Genomic DNA, 20293 nt, shown 5'->3' on the forward strand with positions numbered 1-20293 from the left:
AAGACTTCATCAAATGGCGCAATTGGGGGAGACCATCGTGGCAGTATGCCTCGTCGATGGAATATGAATGGTTAACACATCGTGGCGGTATCACCCCACTACTTATAAAAATATAAAAAAAACGTCAAATTTTAAATTTCACTTTGGAAATCCAATTGACGTCCCTTCAAGATCTTGGTGGTCATAAAACTAACCTACTGTAATACTGAACTATAACACGGTTGTATGTTTGCCCAATTAATTCAGTATTATCATATAACCATTCCCCCTAGCTAATATACCTTACAATTTGGCAATTGTAAATTTATTATTAGGTTCCCCTACTGTTTTTGGAAGAGGTATATATGCAAGATATACACGTTATGGCAGAACTGGGGTTGAGTCGGTTGAGGAGGAGGAATTGGCCCCAGTTTGGATGCTTGTTTCTTCTGGGAGATAAAAACTGAGGGCACTTGGCGCGGAAAGCGAGAGGTATTGTATCTTGATTCGAGTGGCAGGCAGGTTGGACAGCCGCCACGATGCCCCCTCAGGCTACGGACGGGGAGCTTCTCGAACAGGTATTCGGAGAGAACGGTGTGTCCGATAATCAGGGGGCATATTACTTCACGCTCGTTGTCGACATACAAGCATATCTGTATGTTGGAGAGGGTCGAGTACAAACACCGCCAGTAGGACACAGTAAGTAGTGTGTGAGGCTAGTCGTCAAACTATCAAGTTATCACCAGGTAGTTGGCCAATTCGACAGGTGCGTTGTGGGTGTGTGTGTGGGTATGTGTGTGTGTGTGATATATATAGATTATATATATATGAGAGATGAGAGCGAAGGAGAGAGGGATGAGCAAGGAAGAGAGAGAGAAGAGAGCGAGATCCGGAGAGGAGCGGAGATAGCTGAGAGATTGAGAGGAGGAGGAGGAGAGGGGGAGAGAGGAGGAAGGAGAAGAGCGGAGACGGGGAGGATGAGACCCACAAGGGGAGGAAGTGAAAAGGAGTGGAAAATGTAATCAGGAGGAAGGAGAAGGACGAAGAAGGGGGGAGTCGAGTAGAGAGAGGGGATAGGCGAGAGGGGAGGGAGGGGAAGAGGAGGGGGATGGACGAAGGGATGAAGGAGGCGAGGGAGAGGGAGCGAGTAGGGGGGAGGGAGAGGGAGAGGAAGGAAGAGAGAGGGGACAAGGGAGCGGAACCGGGAGTGGGGAAGCGAGAGGGATGGTAAGGGGGGATGGAGGGGGCAAACAGAGGAGCTAAGAAGAATGGGGAGGAGAGGATGGGGGAGAGGAGAGACAGACAGACAGGGAGGGAGGGAGAGACAGGGACAGAGAACGAGAGAGATAGAGAGAGAGAGAGAGAGAGAGAGAGAGAGAGAGAGAGAGAGAGAGAGAGAGAGAGAGAGAGAGAGAGAGAGAGAGAGAGATGGATTTTAGCGTTGTAACGTACTAGCACAGAGGATAAACATATCATGTCATTGCTGGCACCAATTCGCCCAGCCCACAACGATAACTGTCCGGCCAACTAGACCTTGTTAAAAAGAACGCTTAGCTAATATTAATCTGTGGAAACCTGGCACTGGCAAGTACGTATAAATATATCAATATATTTATAGTGTATGTCGCTGTATTGGGACATAGCTCATGATTAGTGATAAAATCCTCGCCTGATGTGCGGTCGATTGGGATCGATCCCAGGCGATGAATCTATTGGGTTATTTCTCGTCCCAGCCAGTGCACCACGACTGATATATCAAAGAGCATGGCATGTGCTATTATTTCTGTGGCATAGGGTATTTAAAGTACCCCTTGCAACTAATGTGGAAAACGTACAGGGTTTCTTCCCTAAGACTATATGTCAAAATTACCAAATATTTAACATCCAATTGCCGACCATTATCCGCGTGCTCTAGTGGTGTTCTTAAACAAAACAAACCGGACTGAATTAAGTTCATAAACAATATCTTTTTTATTAATTAACATGGCATTAGTGTCATCAGCAGTGCGTACCACTATGGGGGGGGGGGGAGGTGGGGGGGTGGGGGTGGGGGACTGGACGTAGCCCAGTGGTATAGCGTCCGCCTGATTCACGGTAGGTTTAGGATCGATCACCGCCAGTGGGCCCATTGAGCTATTCCTTGCTCTAGCCAGTGCACAACAACTGGTATACCAAAGGCTGTGGTAAGTCTTATCCTGTTTGTGGGGTGGTGTATATAAAAAAAAATTCTTGCTCTCAATGCAAGAATGTAGCGGATTTCCTCTCTGAGACTATATATCAAAATGACTAATAACCGACGATTATCAACTTGCTCTACTGGTGTTGTTAAACAAAACAAACCTTACTGTATTAAATCCATATGTCTGATGAATTAACATAACATTAATGTCATCAGCAATTCCACTATTAGATAAGTAAAAGAATATAGACACCACAAACAATGTCACACACGACGTGAACTGACATAACGCACATTTCAGCACATGCGTTAGTATAAAGCTAGAGATTTTAAAGGGACATTTCTGAGTTTGCTGCAATTCTTAAGATGTTATCGACTAACAGAGACTTTTTAACGATTGTAATTAAAAATCAAATATATTTTCCTGCATAAAATATTAGTGGCTGTATATTAACTATGTTTCTGATCGTTCTAATATTTGTACTGGGTTAAATTTCGTTTTATTTCTTAAAATAAATGTTTTCGTACGTACGAAATTATTTGAAGACGAAATCTACTTTGGGCTTGTTACAAATATTAAGACGACCAGAAACACATTGAATATACAGTCACTGATATTCTAAAGAAGAAAACATATTAATATGTAAGTTTAATCGTAGAAATATTTTATTAGTCGGAAACATCTTACAATGCAGCAAACTCGGGAATGTCCCTTTAAAGAAAATCATTTGACTGAAATGCCAAAATATAATTGGCGAATACATACTTAAATAGGGTAAATAAATTGAAGATTGGCGAATAGTTTGGCGAATACATCAATGTGCTTTAGTGGTGTTGTTATACGTACGTATGCATGTGCATGTATACGGATTCAATCATGCATTTTATATCTACAATGTTTTAGGGGCTGGATCTAGTTCAGTCGCCAGAGCGCTTGTCTGCATCTCAGAGGATCTATTCTCTGATTGGGTTTTATCCCGTTCCAACCAGTGTCCCACGACTGGTATATCAAAGACCGTGATAATGGAAAGCAAAAATAATGTGTCGGGCTTCCTCTAAGACCACGTGTCAAAATTACCAAAACAGCCAATAAATTAATAAATGGGTGTGCTCTAGTGGTGTCCTTAAACAAAACAAACTCTCTCTCTTTTTTCTTGTAGAGTTTACATTGGGCAAGGTGGATATTTGGTTAGTTAACCCGCTGGTGAAATTCACCAACAGCAAGGCATGTAAAACCGGCTATGGATATACTGATGCCGGTCAATATGTGAAGGTCGAGTGCAAAGACTATAGACCGGACCTCCTCGCCAGTCGAGTTCTGTTCAAAAATACTTTAAGAGGACAGCCGATGTTAATCTGTGAGGTAGAAGTTTACGGAGTATTCGGTTACTTTGTATAACGCTTTTGTTGTGAAGATATTCATAGAAATATTTAAGAAAGAATAAAGTTCTAAAGTATTTTTAAAATGTCCGAGTTTGGTTTTCTGATACGTGTGTGTGCGGGGGGGGGGGGGGGGGGGGGGGGGGGGGGGGGGGAGGGGGGCGAGATGTAGCCCAGTGGTAAAGCGCTCCCTCGGTTCGTGGGCGGTCTGGGATCGAACCCCGTCGGTGGGCCCACTGCGCTATTTTTTCGTTCCAGGCAGTGTACCACGACTGGTATATCAAATGCCGTGGTATGTGCTATCATATCTGTGCGATGGTGCATATAAAAAGATTCCTTGCTATTAATGGACACATGTAGCGGGTTTCCTTCGTTAGACTGTGTAAACATTATATATAAATCAATGTGCTCAAGTGGTGTTGTTAAACAAAACAAACTTCATTTTCTTGTGAAGATGTTGTTGGAAATATATAAAATATTCAAGAAAAAACATAAAGAAATACATTTTAAAATGCCCGAGTTTGGTTTTCTGACGGCAGGTTTGCAGCACGTCAGATAAAACATAGAAAAGAGGGCATCTTAATTTTGGAGGAGTTTTCTACCTCATATGGGGCGGGATTCAGCTCAGTTGGTTGAGTGCTCGCTTGAGAAGCGTGCGTGGAAAGATCGAACCACCTCGATTGATCCAGTGCATCACAGCCTGGTCAAAGACCGTGGTATGTGCTTTCCTGCATATAAAAGATCCCTTGCTATTTAAGAGAAAATGTAGCGGGTTTCCTCTGATGAGGTTTCAGATTTGCTATATGGTTGACATTCAGTAGCCGATGATTAGTTAACCAGTGTGTAACAAACAAACTTCATACCTCATATATGAGATGGATTTCCAATGTCAACTGCCAGTTTGGTATACAGTTTGTCATGAATGATATATCATGTATGCAATTGCGAGGAACAATCAAAACATTCGTAGAACTAGGTATTACTTGTAATGACAATCCAAATGTGTCTGCATTTCAATGCAGTTGGTCCATTTATTCTTCAAGCTACTAATCCCAGCAGAAGAGAAGTCTTGAGCCTTCTGGCTGGCCCATCAACAATCCTTGTCTTACAGCTTTCAGACTTTCGCCATTTTCAACCTGGGTACCATGGAGGGGGAGTGGTGGGGGCTTTCAAATTCCGGAACAAATAATAATCAGTTGTGGCCATGTGTGACCTATGGAGTGAAAGCTGCTCGAAGCCACACTTATGGATAGCAACTTCAGCAATCTGAACTGGAACTATAGAGTGAAAGCTGCTGGAAGCCTCATTTATGATAGCAGCTTCACCAATCTGAACTGGAGCTATAGAGTGAAAGCTGCTGAGAGCCTCATTTATGAAAAGCAGATTTACCTATATAATGAAAGCTATAGCTATAGAATGAAAGATGCTGGAAGCCTCATTTATAGATACCAGCTTCAGCAATCAGAACTGGAGCTATAAAGTGAAAGCTGCTGGAAGCTTCATTTATGGATACCAGCTTGACCAATCTGAACTGGAGACAGAGTGAAAGCTGCTGGGAGCCTCATTTATGGATAGTAGTTTCACCTATCTGAACTGGAGCTATAGAGTGAAAGCTGCTGGAAGCCTCATTTATGATAGCAGCTTCACCAATCTGAACTGCAGCTATAGAATGAAAGATGCTGGAAGCCTCATTTATAGATACCAGCTTCAGCAATCAGAACTGGAGCTATAGAGTGAAAGCTGCTGGAAGCTTCATTTATAGATACCAGCTTCAGCAGTCAGAACTGGAGCTATAGAGTGAAAACTGCTGGAAGCTTCATTTATGGATAGCAGCTTCACCTATCTGAACTGGAGCTATAGAGTGAAAGCTGCTGGAAGCTTCATTGATGGATAGCAGCTTCACCTATCTGAACTGGAGCTATAGAGTGAAAGCTGCTGGAAGTCTCATTTATGGATACCAGCTTTACCAATCTGAACTGGATACAGAGTGAAAGCTGCTGGAAGCTTCATTTATGGATAACAGCTTCACCAATCTGAACTAGAGCTATAGAGTGAAAGCTGCTGGAAGCCTCATTTATGGATAGCAGCTTCACCAATCTGAACTGGAGACTGAGTGAAAGCTGCTGGGAGCCTCATTTATGGATAGCAACTTCACCTATCTGAACTGGAGCTATAGAGTGAAAGCTGCTGGAAGCTTCATTGATGGATAGCAACTTCACCTATCTGAACTGGAGCTATAGAGTGAAAGCTGCTGGAAACCTCATTTATGGATAACAGCTTCAGCAATCTGAACTGGAGCTTCATAGTGAAAGCTGCTGGAAGCCTCATTTATGGATAGCAGCTTCACCAGTCCTAACTGGAGAGAGAATGAAAGTAAAAGTAAAGTAAAGTTTGTTTTATTTAACGACGCCACTACAGCACATTGATTTTTTATGTTATCATCGGATACTGGACGTCAAACATATGGTCATTCTGACAGGTTTTTTTAGAGAAAACCCGCTGTCGCCACATAGGCTACTCTTTTACGACAGGCAGCAAGGGATCTTTTATTTGCGCTTCCCACAGGCAGGGTAGCACAAACGATGGCCTCTGTTGAACCAGTTATGAATCACTGGTCGGTGCAAGTGGTTTACACCTACCCATTGAGCCTTGCGGAACACTCACTCAGGGTTTGGAGTCGATATCTGGATTAAAACTCCCATGCCTTGACTGGGATCCGAACCCAGTACCTACCAATCCGTAGACCGATGGCCTAACCACGACGCCACCGAAGCCGGTAGAGAGAGTGAAAGCTGTTGGAAGCCTCATTATGGATACCAGCTTCACCAATCTGAAATGGAGGTATAGTGACAGCTGCCGGAAGCGTCATTTATGGATAGAAGGTTCACCAATCTGAAGTGGATCTATACAGTGAATGCTGCTGGAAGCGTCATTTATGGATAGCATGGTCACCATTCTAAACTGGAGCTATAGAGCGAAAGGTGCTGGACGCGTCATTTATGGACAACGGGTTCATCAACCTGAACTGGAGCTATAGAGTGAAAGCTGCTAGAAGGTTCGTTTATAGATGGAAGATTGGGTAATCATGGACTGATCCACTGAAGCATTGCCAAGTAGCAGGACACTAGCTGTCAACACACCTCTCTTTTTTCTTTTCTTGTTTTCTAGATTACTTGTATCAAGTTTGTCATCAAATTCGCATAACAGTTACTGGTGCTAGTGGGTCTCGAAGGCGTGCTGTCAATCATCACAACTTCTTTGGCATCCCAGAAAAGAGAACTTTTCCAAAAACTTGCCTTCACAAAGGATGGTCTTCCAGACCTTGGATCATCTTCACAGCTTTTTTTTTTCCTCGCTTCAATTCCGCAGACCATTCTCCATTGAGGAAAAAGTGGAAGATCCATCATCATATACACCACCCATACATTTATGTATTACTCATATGGTTAAAAATAGCTTGATATATATCAAAGTAATATGTCCTTCTAGAACGTGAAGTGGGACGTAACACTTTGACGTCACACGATGACGTCATCGATTGGCGCACTACCGCCTTACAGGAACGAGTCAGGTTTCTACGTTTTGATATCGTGGTTATTTGGCGAGGTTTAGATAACGGTGTAACAGGTCAGCTTCCATTTCGCATCATATTTATGTCCCTCGTGAAATAATGTCCATTGTCACACGCTAAAGCATGTGACAACTGAACATTATTTCACGCGAGATATAAACATGATACGAAATGGAAGCTCGTTTAATATCCCATAATTATGACCTATCTGGTGAACCTCTAGATTTGTCGTACAAATGTTGTACGTACCACCAGGTGGGTATTAGTTACTAAATGACGTTAATCTGGTAAGTGACGGCATCTTATTTTACCTTATATACAAATTAGCATATTGGCTCCACCTACATCGATGTAGCTTTAAAATACATTGTTCAGGGAAGATTCAGGCAGAAGGTACAATGATAATAAAAAAATCATTTCTGCTGCAATTTGTTCTAGGCCAAACCATATGTTGTTGGAAATAATGTCAGATTTGACATTATTTAAAGGTGGGTAATAAATAAAATACCATTTCCTGCCGAATGACTAGTATATCAAATGGCATGGTATGTGCTGTCTTGCGTAATAAAGTATATATAAGAGATCCCGTGGGTTATATTTACTATCATGTATAAAACTAATTTCAACACGTGTGTATGTGTGTGTGTCTGCTCGCTGACGCTGACGTTCACTGTATTACATTATTCTTTTAACTTCTCGCTCTAGCCAGTGCACCACGACTGGCATATCAAAGGCCGTGGTATGTGCTATCGTGTCTATGGAATTGTGTATATAAAACATCCCTTGCTGCTAATCGAAAAGAGTAGCCCATGAAGTGGCGACAGCGGGTGTCTTCTCCCAATATCTGTGTTGTCCTTAACCATATGTCCGACGCCATATAACCGTAAATAACAACTGTATAACAAATAAAAGTGTATTTATTTATTTATTGCCAATGAATAATAGTATATGCACAAATAATCCATGTCACATATTGCTACCAACCACAGACTCAGCTGATTTTACTCCGTAAATATTTGAACTGTCTTATTTGGTGTCATGCAACCTATACCAGCAAAGAGTATTGTGACCCCTTCTCATAAAGATGGCAGTCACGGTGTGTGACGTCATAAGGTGTTAACTCCCGAATCAATAACAAGCCATTCGAAGCGTGTGTTTTAAAGATAACAATCAAACGACCGAGAGAAGACATGCATCCTTAAACAAAGTTACAATATACTCTCATAAAAATACATTTAATAACTAATGGACTGGTCAGTATGACGGAATGTCCAGCACTCTTGGTAGTTTCTGGAATTCCTCCATTTAAAACAGTACACCACATCGGTGACCATATGATATCTTCATTTTTGTCATAATATATAATAAAAGCTTACACAAGCATCAATAATTGGAAAACTGTTTTCTTCTGGAGTTAATTTTTGCCAAGTTGGTGTATTTGGGTGTATCTGTGGAGAGACGACCGAAGCACGGGGTGTCCATCAATCTAGATATTTTCTGGATTTCCTCCATTTCTCGCAGCTCACCACACCATCGACATATCAAAATGAAAGAAGGATCAACACATGATACTCCATCTTATGCCGATGTTCATTTTTCTGCCAATAGTTTCCACTGGATCTGGGCACAGACGACGTAGCACAGCACTCTAGATTCTTACGGAAATTCCTCCATTTCCTACGGCACATCATCAACCATAGTGACACAAAAACGTATCAACTGTCTTCTACTGGTATTTATTTTTGTCACATCATTATGTTTGAGAGAATCTGGAGATAAACGGTTGTAGAACTGGTTGTCCAGCACTTTCGGTACATCCTGAAGTTCCTCCATTTCACACTGCGCACCACATTCTGTTTCAATGTATTGATTAAGACGTTGAAATCAGACTTGTGCTGACAGGCGCGTGTGCTGAGGGGGTTTAGGGGTTGATCACACACACACACACACACACACACACACACACACAGAGAGAGAGAGAGAGAGAGAGAGAGAGAGAGAGAGAGAGAGAGAGAGAGAGAGAGAGAGAGAGAGAGAGAGAGAGAGAGAGAGAGAGAGAGAGAGAGAGACATACCCACACACATTCTTGATCCTTTTATAAGCTTCCCTCGCCACAGTCTAGACCCCTCGACAGTGCATACATTCGTCACACGCGTCTGGCTGATGTTCATATGTTTGAGTGAATGTGGAGACAGACAGCCATAGCACGTGGTGTCCAGCACACCCGTTAAAGCCTTGAAATTCCTTCATTTCCCATAGCGCACCACATAATCGAAGATTTGCATCAAGACAATTAATATTTTCATCATGTAAAAAAATCGCCTCGTGCTAAATGTGCATTTTCGTGACGCCGATGTGTTTGATGTAATCTGGAGATATAACGGCCGTATAATTGGGGGTCCAGCACTCTCGTTACATCTTGAAATTCCATATTTCCCAGCGCGCACCGCATACTCGAAAATTTACACTAAGACAATTCATGCTATCAACACGTAGAAAACCGTCTCGTGCTAATGTTCATTTTTGTGACGCCGATGTGTTTAAGGGGATCTGGAGACAGACAGCCGTAGCACGGGGTGTCCAGAAATCGATTTAGTTCCTGGAATTCCTCCATTTCCCACTGCGCCTCGTCCAGCATATCCTGGTGTTTCTCGCAGCTCCTGCTCAGTTTGAGCTGTGAGATGTCTCGTCTGATCCCCAGAAGCTGTCTCGCCAGCGACTGGTCCTGTCGCCTCAGCTCGATCTGGAATGGAAAGTTAAAAATGCAATCTCGAGTGATTATATTTATCCATTTCAACGTATTTTCGTGCTTATACCAAATTAAGGTTCAAGCATGCTGTCACGGGCACACACCGCAGCTATCTGGGTTGTCTTTCCAGGAAGGAAGGAAATCACTCAACACATTTTATTTACGGTTATATGGCGTCTATATGAATATGTATTTTATGTATGTATTGTATTGTATGTGTGTATGTGTGTGTGTGTGTGTGTGTTTGTGTGTGTGTGTGTGTGTGTGTGTGTGTGTGTGTGTGTGTGCATATGTGTATGTATGTATGTACTGATGTATTGGTGTACGTATGTATGTATGTATGTATGTATGTATGTATGTATGTATATATATATATATATATATATATATATATATATATATATATATATCTTTGTTTGTTTGTTTGTTTATTTATTTATGTGAAATACTTATACGTTTGCCATCTTGTCAAAATATATCTAAAATTGTATTATGTACCTCATGTGCCGTGGTTTACGGCCTGAGAGTAAATAAAGTTCTGTTCTGTTCTGTCGGACATATGCTTAAGGACCACACATATATTAACAGAGGAAACCCGCTGTCGCCACTTCATGGGCTACACTTTTCGATTAGCAGCAAGGGATCTTTTAAATGCACTATCCCACAGACATGATAGTACATACCACGGCCTTTGTTACACCAGTTGTGGAGCACTGTCTGGAACGAGAAATATCCCAATGGGCCCACCGACGGGAATTTCAGGACAGTGGGCTACTTGTTAGTGTTTAGTGAGAGAGAGAGAAAAGGGAGTAGCGGTCTTTCTCCTACCAATCGAGTCGCTTAAACTCGCTGTGGGCGGAAGCCTGTACCTGGCTGCGAACCCAGTGCCTACCAGCCTTATGTTCGATGGCTTAATCATGACACCACAGAGGCCGGTGAGTGATTACATAATCGGCATCGGTGGTGCCATGATTATGCCATGAGACTTAAGGCTGGAAGGGTGTCACGGGGATTCTATAATACCCGTAACTGAATAGAACACGATTATGAAAATATCTCTCCTAACTGTATATCTATTAGATCTCTCTGTAACAGGCTGTTAAACCCTAGTATGGCTCGTCTCTAGGTATGATCAGAGATACGATCTTATATAAAGTATATATTATTGTAGCACGTTTAGCTCACTAGAAACACAACAAAACACAATACACTTTGGAATCTGTATTATCCTACGCTGACAAATGTACAGCCGTAGTAGTTAATTAATAACAGCAATAATAACAACCCAGAACTGATCACTTAATTAGTTAATTTCTAGGTGTCTAGTTACACAATATTCGAATCACTTCACCGTTACATCACACCCACACGTGTGATAATTGAGAAACGCTTCCAGGAGAAGTTAATTAATAAAGGAATTACAACACCATTCCTAACTGGTTAATTTTTAATTATCCCTTACTACTCGTTCAGTAACGTGTGATAATTTAGGAACGCTTCTTGGGGAACTTAATTAATAAAGGAATTACAGCTCTATTCCTAACGGGTTAATTTTTAATTAACCCTTAACTACTCTTTCAGTAATCTTGCAACACAGAATTAATACTGGTACCTATCACAATAAAGACAATAACCTACAGTTTACCTAGGTCGTCTAGGATGACTGGCTAAGCTTTATATTACCAAATACTCGTATAATGTTAGAACAAAAAGTTTACGATTTACTTCGTCAGATGACCGAAGACACTGTCTAAAGAATATTGGTATAATACAGTATCAAAATATTTAAAGTCACATCAATCACATCAAGGTTATACACAGAGCAGAAATAAAAATATTTACCAAAGTCAGGCCGCACTACCAACGGACTACGTTCCCTGGGAGCCGTCCTTTTCGTTCTCCTCGATATCTCTAAAACACTAGCTATTTATTATAAATCAGGATTTTACCTAGGGGTACAAGGCGGTACCTCACGTATCATCTCATATTCTACTAGAGTCGGTATATTTCTCTCTGATCGTCAGTCTGGCTGTCGCCAACCGCGAGCAATCTCCTGGCCATAGACAGCACTACCGGAGATATTACGTAACTACTAGCCACATGGCCTCCGCATCTGGCTGGGTGTGTATTAGGTGTACCGATCGAGGACCGTCGCGCAGAAGTATTACGTAACAAGTTGCCCATCTGGGCTTAAGTGCAATGAAACTGCACACGGCCCTCTAACACAATTAAAATCGCCACAGGCGAAACAAATTTAAGAGCATGTACCGTCACAAAGGGTGAAACGGAAATTTAAAGCTGCAATCTCGGTGTAGTCATGGTCAAGCCATGAGACTTAAGGCTGGAAGGGTGAAACGGAAATTTAAAGCAGCAATCTCGGTGGTGTCATGGCTAAGCCAGAGACTTAAGGCTGGAAGGGTGAAACGGAAATTTAAAGCTGCAATCTCGCTGGTGTCATGGTTAAGCCAGAGACTTAAGGCTGGAAGCGTGAAACGGAAATTTAAAGCTGCAATCTCGCTGGTGTCATAGTTAAGCCAAAGACTTAAGGCTGGAAGGATGAAGCGGAAATTTAAGGCTGCAATCTCGGTGGTGGTATGGTTAAACCAGAGACTTAAGGCTGGAAGGGTGAAACGAAAATTTAAAGCAGCAATCTCGGTGGTGTCATGGCTAAGCCAGAGACTTAAGGCTGGAAGGGTGAAACGGAAATTTAAAGCTGCAATCTCGCTGGTGTCATGGTTAAGCCAGAGACTTAAGGCTGGAAGCGTGAAACGGAAATTTAAAGCTGCAATCTCGCTGGTGTCATAGTTAAGCCAAAGACTTAAGGCTGGAAGGATGAAGCGGAAATTTAAGGCTGCAATCTCGGTGGTGGTATGGTTAAACCAGAGACTTAAGGCTGGAAGGGTGAAACGAAAATTTAAAACTGCAATCTCAATTGCTTATAAAGATAAAGTTTGATTTGTTTTAACGACACCACTAGGACACATTAGTTTAAGCATCATCGGCTGTTGGATGTCAAACATTTTGGAATATAGTCTTAGAGAAAACCCGCTGAAAACAATCTCCATTAGTAACAAGGGCATACAGGACAGCACATACCACGGCATTTGAAAAACAAGTCATGAGGCACTAGTTGGAATGGAAAAAAGCCTTACCAGAGAATGGGATTACTGAAATGAAATGTAAAGGGACTGTCCTGAGTTTGCTGTATGTAATATGTTTTAGGGGGTTGGGTGTAGTCCAGTTGTATACAGCTTGCCTGATTCGGTGGGCCCATTGGGCTATTTCTTATTCCTTCCAGAGCCCCATGACTGGTTTACCAAAGGCCGTGGTGTGTGCTATATTGTGTGGGGGACGCTAGATGTAAAAGACCCCTGGTTGCTAACGGGAAAGACTAGCCCCTGCCATGGTGGAAACAGGTTTCTTCTCTCATTATATGTGTGGTCATGAACCATATATCCGACTCCATATAACCGTAATTAAAATGCGGTGAGAGCATTAATAAATAAAACTTCTTTTTTTTTTTTTTTACTTCCTTAACAGGTCTCTCTCTCTTTCCTTCTGTGTTGTCCCGTCCGGAAAGCTCTGGGTAAATAATTTTAAAATTAAGACTAATTAAAGTTGTATAATTTTTTAATTCATCAAACGAACAAAAAAAGTAAAAAAATAATAAAAAAGTTTCGCATACCAGTTCATTTTTAATCCAATCTAACGCTTGGTTTATTCTCTGTTTTCTTTCGGGTGTGAGCCTGTCGTCGGTGGTTTCCGTTGCTTCCACGGAAATGAAAGCGAGGCTGGGTTTGTCCACATACTGAGCCTTCCAGGCAACTACGCTAGCCCTTCTGGTTTTGAGATTTAACCTTGCTGTTGTCGCCTTGACCTGACTGAGGTCAGAATCGTCAATTTTCGATATCCTCCTAGACGGCTGCTCCACAATTTCCGGAATGACGTCATTAGCATCTTCGGATATTATCGGTAGATGTTGAGTCCCTGGAAAATCGAAACTATGGATGTGACATTCTTACATAGCAAAACAAAACACGAAAATCATATAACATTTTGATATCAAAATGAAATAGAGAAAAAAGACAGTGAAAATAAAAATTGCTAGAAGGAAGGAAATGTTTTATTTAACGCCGCACTCAACACATTTTATTTACGGTTATATGGCGTCAGACATATGGTTAAGGACCACAGGTATTGTCGCCCCTTCATTGGCTACTCTTTTCGATTGGCAGCACTATCCCATAGACAGGATAGCACATACCACGACCAGTTGTGGTGCACTGGCTGGAACGAGAAATAGCCCAATGGGTCCACCGACGGGGATCGATCCCAAACCGACCGCGCATCAAGCGATCGCTTTACCCCCCCACCCCCACACCACCCCCCACACCACCACCCCAAATAAATAAAAAAATTTAAAAATTGCTAGAAGATACAAGGTAAACATATTCAAAAACATGTTATAAAAATAGTAAGTGTCACAACTGTAGGGTTCAAGAACTCAAAACCAAGGTTCCCAGTTGTTGTTTTTTGTATATAAACAGATTTTGTAACATAGTGTGCATTTCTTTCGCTTATGGTATTATTACCATTAACAATATTATTGGCATAAAAAATGTAATTCAATCTATCTATCTATATATATATATATATATATATATATATATATATATATATATATATATATATATATATATATATATATATTAGCTTAAAAAAAAAAAAAAAATCCGTAAACACATATACTATTCATTCAGTAACCGGCATTGCCCAAGCAGTCATTGGTATTTTGACTGGTTGGTAACAAGTTCGAATCTTCGTGCTGGGGGGAGGGGAGGGGGGGGGGGGGGAGCGGAGGATGGATTTAGCTCAGTCGGTTGAGTACTCGCTTGAGGTGTTTGCGTCGCAGGATCGAACCACCTCGGGGGATCCATTCACCTGATTAGATTTTTTTTCTCGTTCCAGCCAGTGCACCACAACTGACAAAGATCGTGGTATGTGCTTTTCTGTATGTGTGGGAAAGTGCATATAAAAGATCCCTTGCTACATTAGAAAAAAGTAGCCGATGATTTATTTTAGTCAATATGCTCCAGTGGTGTCGTTAAACAAAATAAACAAACTATGTGTGGGCACAAGCAAGCAACTTAGTGGGCAGTTTTGCACAGGTGGATGATTAAATGGATGGACGGAAGGACGGACGGATGGGTGAGGACGGACGGACGGACGGATGGGTGTGGACGGATGGGTGAGGACGGACGGACGGATGGGTGAGGACGGACGGACGGACGGATGGGTGTGGACGGATGGGTGAGGACGGACGGACGGATGGGTGAGGCGGACGGACGGATGGGCGAGGACAGATGGTTGGATGGATGGAGGAATGGATTATATAATGGATGGGTGAAGGAAGGACGAAGAAGAAAAATCAAAAGTGTGGGTTTTTTTGGTTTTTTAAATGACACCATTAGAACACAGAGATCCCGAAAGATGAAGGAAGATGAAAGAATGAAGGGAACGGAACGGAACATGGGTCAGCTGTAATGAGATTGAGCATTAGTTGTTGCAAGTGATTTCTATTTATTGTTGTTTTATTTTGTTTGCTTTTTCTTGCTAATTTATTTGGGGGGGGGGGGGGGTTGTATTTCTTTGCTACTGTTTAATACGTCCTGCTAAATTATACACACATGATAATAAAACATGTGTCATGGGTATGTGACTACTCGAATGATACCATGACTCAGTGTGCGGTTTGTACTGTGTGTATTAAGGTTTGTTTGCTTTTGTTTAACGACACCATTAGAACACATTGATTAATCAATCATCGGCTACTGGATGTCAAACATTTGATAATTCTGACTGGTAGTCATCAGAGGAAACCCGCTATATGTTTGTTAATGCAGCAAGGGATCCTTTATATGCACTTTCCTACAGACAGGATAGCACATACCACGACATTTGATATACCAGTCGTGATGCACTGGCTGGAACGAGAAACAGCCCAATCGGTCCACCGACGGGGATCGACCACACACCGACCGGGCATCAAGCGAACGGTTTACCACTGGGCTACGTCCCGCCCATATACTGTGTGAAGTCAAAAGTACTGTAAATCTTTTCAATCAGTATTTAACACTTGCAAACTGCACCTGCGTGTTCGCTGTCGTATCTAGTAGAGTATGATTGTCACATTAAAAGAAAAAAGCGTCCGTTCGCGTACGAAACTAGTGTCCTCTCAAATTACATTCCCACAGTTCTTCAGTGTTGTCACAATAAACGATAGCAGTATCGCATAGTGTAATGACAGTTTATAATATACAGACAAACCCGCACTAAAGCGAACAACTATTTTAGACAAACAACTTGTTGAATAATTTAATATTGTGCAATCTTGTATTAAAAAATTAAGCCATTAACTATCTTAAGAAGCGACAGTTTAAAGCAGATCTCTATCTCTCCCTCCCCTTTCTCGCTCTCGCTCTGTCTCTGTCTCTGCCTCTCTCTGTCTCTCTGTCTGTCTGTATTTCTCTCTCTCTCTCTCTCTCTCTCTCTCTCTCTCTCTCTCTCTCTCTCTCTCTCTCTCTCTCTCTCTCTCTCTCTCTCTCTCTCTCTCTCTCTCTTTATGCATCTGTCTTCCTCTCTTCCCCTCAGTCTATCTTTCTGCCTGTCTCTCTCTTTGTTTGTCTCTGTCTCTATTTCTCTTCCTATCTCTTTCTTATCCCTCTTCTCTATCTTTGTTTATTTCATTGTTTCTCTTTATCCCTCCCCCTCCCTTCCCATCTCTGTCTCTGTCTGTCTGTCTCTCTGTCTCTGTCTCTGTCTCTCTCTCTCTCTCTCTCTCCTCTCTCTCTCTCTCTCTCTCTCTCTCTCTCTCTCTCTCTCTCTCTCTCTCTCTCTCTCTCTCTCTCTCTCTCTCTCTCTCTATCTATATAATATATATATATATAATATATATATATATATATATATATCTGTTGTGGACGATAGTAATAGCGTATATTTCACGTACCAGCCAGTACACCACGACTGACATATTAAAGGCTGTGCTATGTACTACCGTGTCTGTAGGATGGTGCATATAAAAGATCCCTTACTGTAAATCGAAAAAGAGTAGCCCATGGAGTGGCGACAGCGGGTTTCCTCTCTCAATATCTGTGTGGTCCTTAACTATATGTCTGACGCCATATAACCGTAAATAAAATTTGTTCAGTGCGTCGTTAAATAAAAAAATGTTCTCTTTCCTAGGTGTGAAAAGGGTGCAATAAATACAATGTCTGTTGTTCGTACAAGGGAGAGAACTTCTGCCGCCTAATACTGTAGCGAATCCAACTGATAGTAACTCACCAGGGTCCAGATATGAACTCTTCCTTCGCCCTCCCATTTCATTGGTTCGAATAGCCAGCGTGCTCTTGTTTATCTCCTTGGCCACGCCCATCAGTCACGTGATCTGCTGTTCTGAAATTAGAGATGTGAAATTTTAATTTAAAATATCTCTCGCTGTTAGTCAGCAATCAGTAGGTTTCAGTTGTTATACTTATATTTTAAATTAACTTTTAAGGGACAGATCCAGAAAATATTTGCTTGCACGCGCGCATGTGGGTGGGAGGGAGGGGGGTAACGAGAACACGGCAAATGGATCAACTCGTCAAAAGGACATCCCAATGCAGAAAAAAAAAAAAATAGAACGGAGGAAAAAGACCCCTTTAATATTGTTAAGATGGGGGCGGGGGTGGGAGTGGGAGTACTCCTGATCCCCACTCCTGGGTCTGCCTATGCTTTTCCTTAACCACAGAGAGCTCATACCACATTATTTACTTCTAAAACGTATCGTGCACGTACAGAGTTTGTTTAAATACATGCATTATACTAATAAACAAAATACATTTTTAGGGGTAATATCCTTGATCCGCCCCTGGTGCATGTATATGTTTTCAAAGTGTGTTTCTTCTTTGATGACACCAATAGAATTTTTTTTTTTTTTATTAATTATGGGCTACTGGATATCAAACATTTAGTAATTTTGACATATAATCTCAGTTAGGAAACCCGCTACATTTTTCCATTAGTAACAGGGGATCTCTTTTTATAATGCACAAATTCACGCCCACAGAAAAAAAATAGGACAAACCAACGGCCTTCACCCACACGGCCTTTGATATGGGGCGCAGTCGGTGTAGTTAGAATGCCAGTTCGGGGTGTGGGATTCGTAGCCCTTGGTGGTAAGTCCTTCACTCGCTTGATCAGCGGTCGGTTTGGGATCGATCTCCATCGTGTGAGACCATTGGGTTATTTTCTCGTTCCAGCAAAAAAAACAGTTCCGCCACGACTGGGTATATCAAAGGCTGTGGTATGAACTATCCTGTCTGTGGAATGGTGCATATAAAAAGATCCGAATAGCCGATAATTAATAAAACAATGTGCTCTAGTGGTTACCTTTTGACCCCAGAAGCTCATAAGAGTCTATGTTATAAACGCATGGGTTTGAAACGGGTATCATCTCCGTCCGAAACCGCTATAGAAAGCTTGTTTTGTTGAACGACACCACTGGAGCACATTGATTTATTAATAATCGGCTGTTGGATGTTAAACATATGGCCATTTTTACAGTCACATAGAAGAAACCTGCTACATGTTTCCATTAATAGCAAGGGATGTTTTATATGCACCATCCCACAGACTGGATAGCACATACCACGGCCTTTGATATACCAGTCGAGGTGCACTGGCTGGAACGAAACATAGTCCAACTGGCCCACTGGCGGTAATCGATCCCAGACCGACCGCGCATTGGGCGTACGCTTTACCACTGGGCTACATCCCTTCCCTAATCCGCTATAGCGTCTGATATTAAAATTAGATCAACATTTGGTCTATATAGTGAGTGTCATCAGTGTCACCGCATAGGTTACTCTTCACACACAAATGACAGCAATGGATCTTTTAAATACATTTTCCCACAGACAGAGCATATATACTCTGTCAAAAAAGAAACGCATAGGTGATAGGGAAAGAAGAAAAGTGTTTGATTTGACAAAATATCGGGGGTTTTTTTTGTAAAATGTTGCTGAATGACCATGTTTGTTAATGTTCCTGGAATGGGACAGCATGCCCAAATGCACCCTAAAACAAATTTAACGCACGTTGTGGCACGTTGTACAACAATTGCAGGACATCGGCGTGAAATGGTCAGATTTTGGCGAATGCACGTGAATGATTGGGGTAGTGATGGGTATTTAAAGCTGCAATGCTCACAATGATGCCTCATTTCCATTTCGACGTACACGAATTATAAAATGCCAAGACTAAGTCTGCCGAATCGAAACATTGCGAAATGTGCAAATCGTCGCCTCCAGTTAGGTGAATCGCACTCTCAGGTCGCACGCCACATGAACGTCCATCAGAGCACCATTTCACGTCTCTGGGACAGGTACCAGCAGTTTCAATCAGCTGAAGACCGGCCTAGAAGTGAAAGACCTCGCATAAAAGCTGCAGCACAAGATCGCTACATCCGGGTTCTGGACTTTGCATCACCGAACTGCCCACAGCAACAACACCACTGCTGGACGCATTCCTGGTTTGAGAATTTTGTCTACACAAACATTCGCAACTCAGACTTCTAGAAGAAGCTGGCTTAACGGGCTAGGATAGACTGTATGTTTGGCCCCGTCCTGCGACGTCAACACTCGACATTTAGCCGAGGTGTTCGCTGGTGCACGAATGTACAGGGGTGGAACTTGGGAAACTTGTAACTGCCTGGCGGTGAGTATGATTCAGCGACGAGTCACGTTTCCTTCTACAGCGACGTGATGGGCGACAACGTGTTTACAGACGCCGCAATGAAAGTTTTGCCAACAACTGAGTCGCCCAAGTTGACAAATTCAGCAGATGTGGGGAGCCATCACATACACCGGCATAAGTGAACTTGTGTTCGTACAAGGCAACCTGACAGCTGTAGTCTTCGCCGTCACATGCTTCCCATTTTTGATCGACAGAGAGAACTCTTTCAGCAGGACAATGCCAGCCGCATACGGCACGTGTAATGATGGATTTCCTACAGAATAAGAACATTAATGCGCTGCCATGGCCATCAAGGTCGCCAGATCTCAACCCCTTTGGACATCTATGGGACGAACTGGACAGACGTGTACGCCAACGTGACCCGGAGCCTCAGACGCTTCCGCAACTGTCACATGCCCCGCTGGAAGAATCGGCTAGGTTTCCACGTGCCTGGATTCAAAGACTCATTCTATGCCAAGGAAATATCGCGCAGTGATTGCTGCTGCCGGTGGTCACACAAGGTACTGATTTCAGCGCCCTCGTGTGATGCTGTTTGGTGATGAAAACGCCTCCACTGCCATCAGTCCATAGCAAGAACATTGTCACATACTCATGTCAAATGTGAGAGAGAGAGAGAGAGAGAGAGAGAGAGAGAGAG

At 42.3% G+C, this 20293-nt stretch overlaps 1 protein-coding gene and 1 long non-coding RNA gene across 3 annotated transcripts in view; one reads left to right on the forward strand and one right to left on the reverse strand.

Moving 5' to 3' along the window:
• Positions 1-614: 614 nt before the first annotated feature.
• Positions 615-3617, forward strand: LOC121376838. Its single transcript, XR_005958535.1, has 2 exons — positions 615-678; positions 3319-3617. It is a non-coding gene; the product is annotated as an uncharacterized LOC121376838 (long non-coding RNA).
• Positions 3618-8020: 4403 nt separating this feature from the next.
• LOC121377282 (protein FAM167A-like) overlaps positions 8021-20293 on the reverse strand; it is a 25814-nt gene continuing 13541 nt past the window's right edge. For both annotated transcript variants that reach the window (XM_041505218.1, XM_041505219.1), the window contains exons 2-4: positions 17203-17313; positions 13544-13845; positions 8021-9852 (exon numbers count right to left, since the gene is read on the reverse strand). In XM_041505218.1, the coding sequence (XP_041361152.1) occupies positions 9595-9852; positions 13544-13845; positions 17203-17293 (651 nt within the window). In that variant the 5' untranslated portion in view covers positions 17294-17313 and the 3' untranslated portion in view covers positions 8021-9594. The remainder of the gene's footprint in view (positions 9853-13543; positions 13846-17202; positions 17314-20293) is intronic.

The sequence above is a fragment of the Gigantopelta aegis genome, chromosome 7 (genome assembly GCF_016097555.1).
Source record: "Gigantopelta aegis isolate Gae_Host chromosome 7, Gae_host_genome, whole genome shotgun sequence".
Classification (NCBI taxonomy): domain Eukaryota; kingdom Metazoa; phylum Mollusca; class Gastropoda; order Neomphalida; family Peltospiridae; genus Gigantopelta; species Gigantopelta aegis.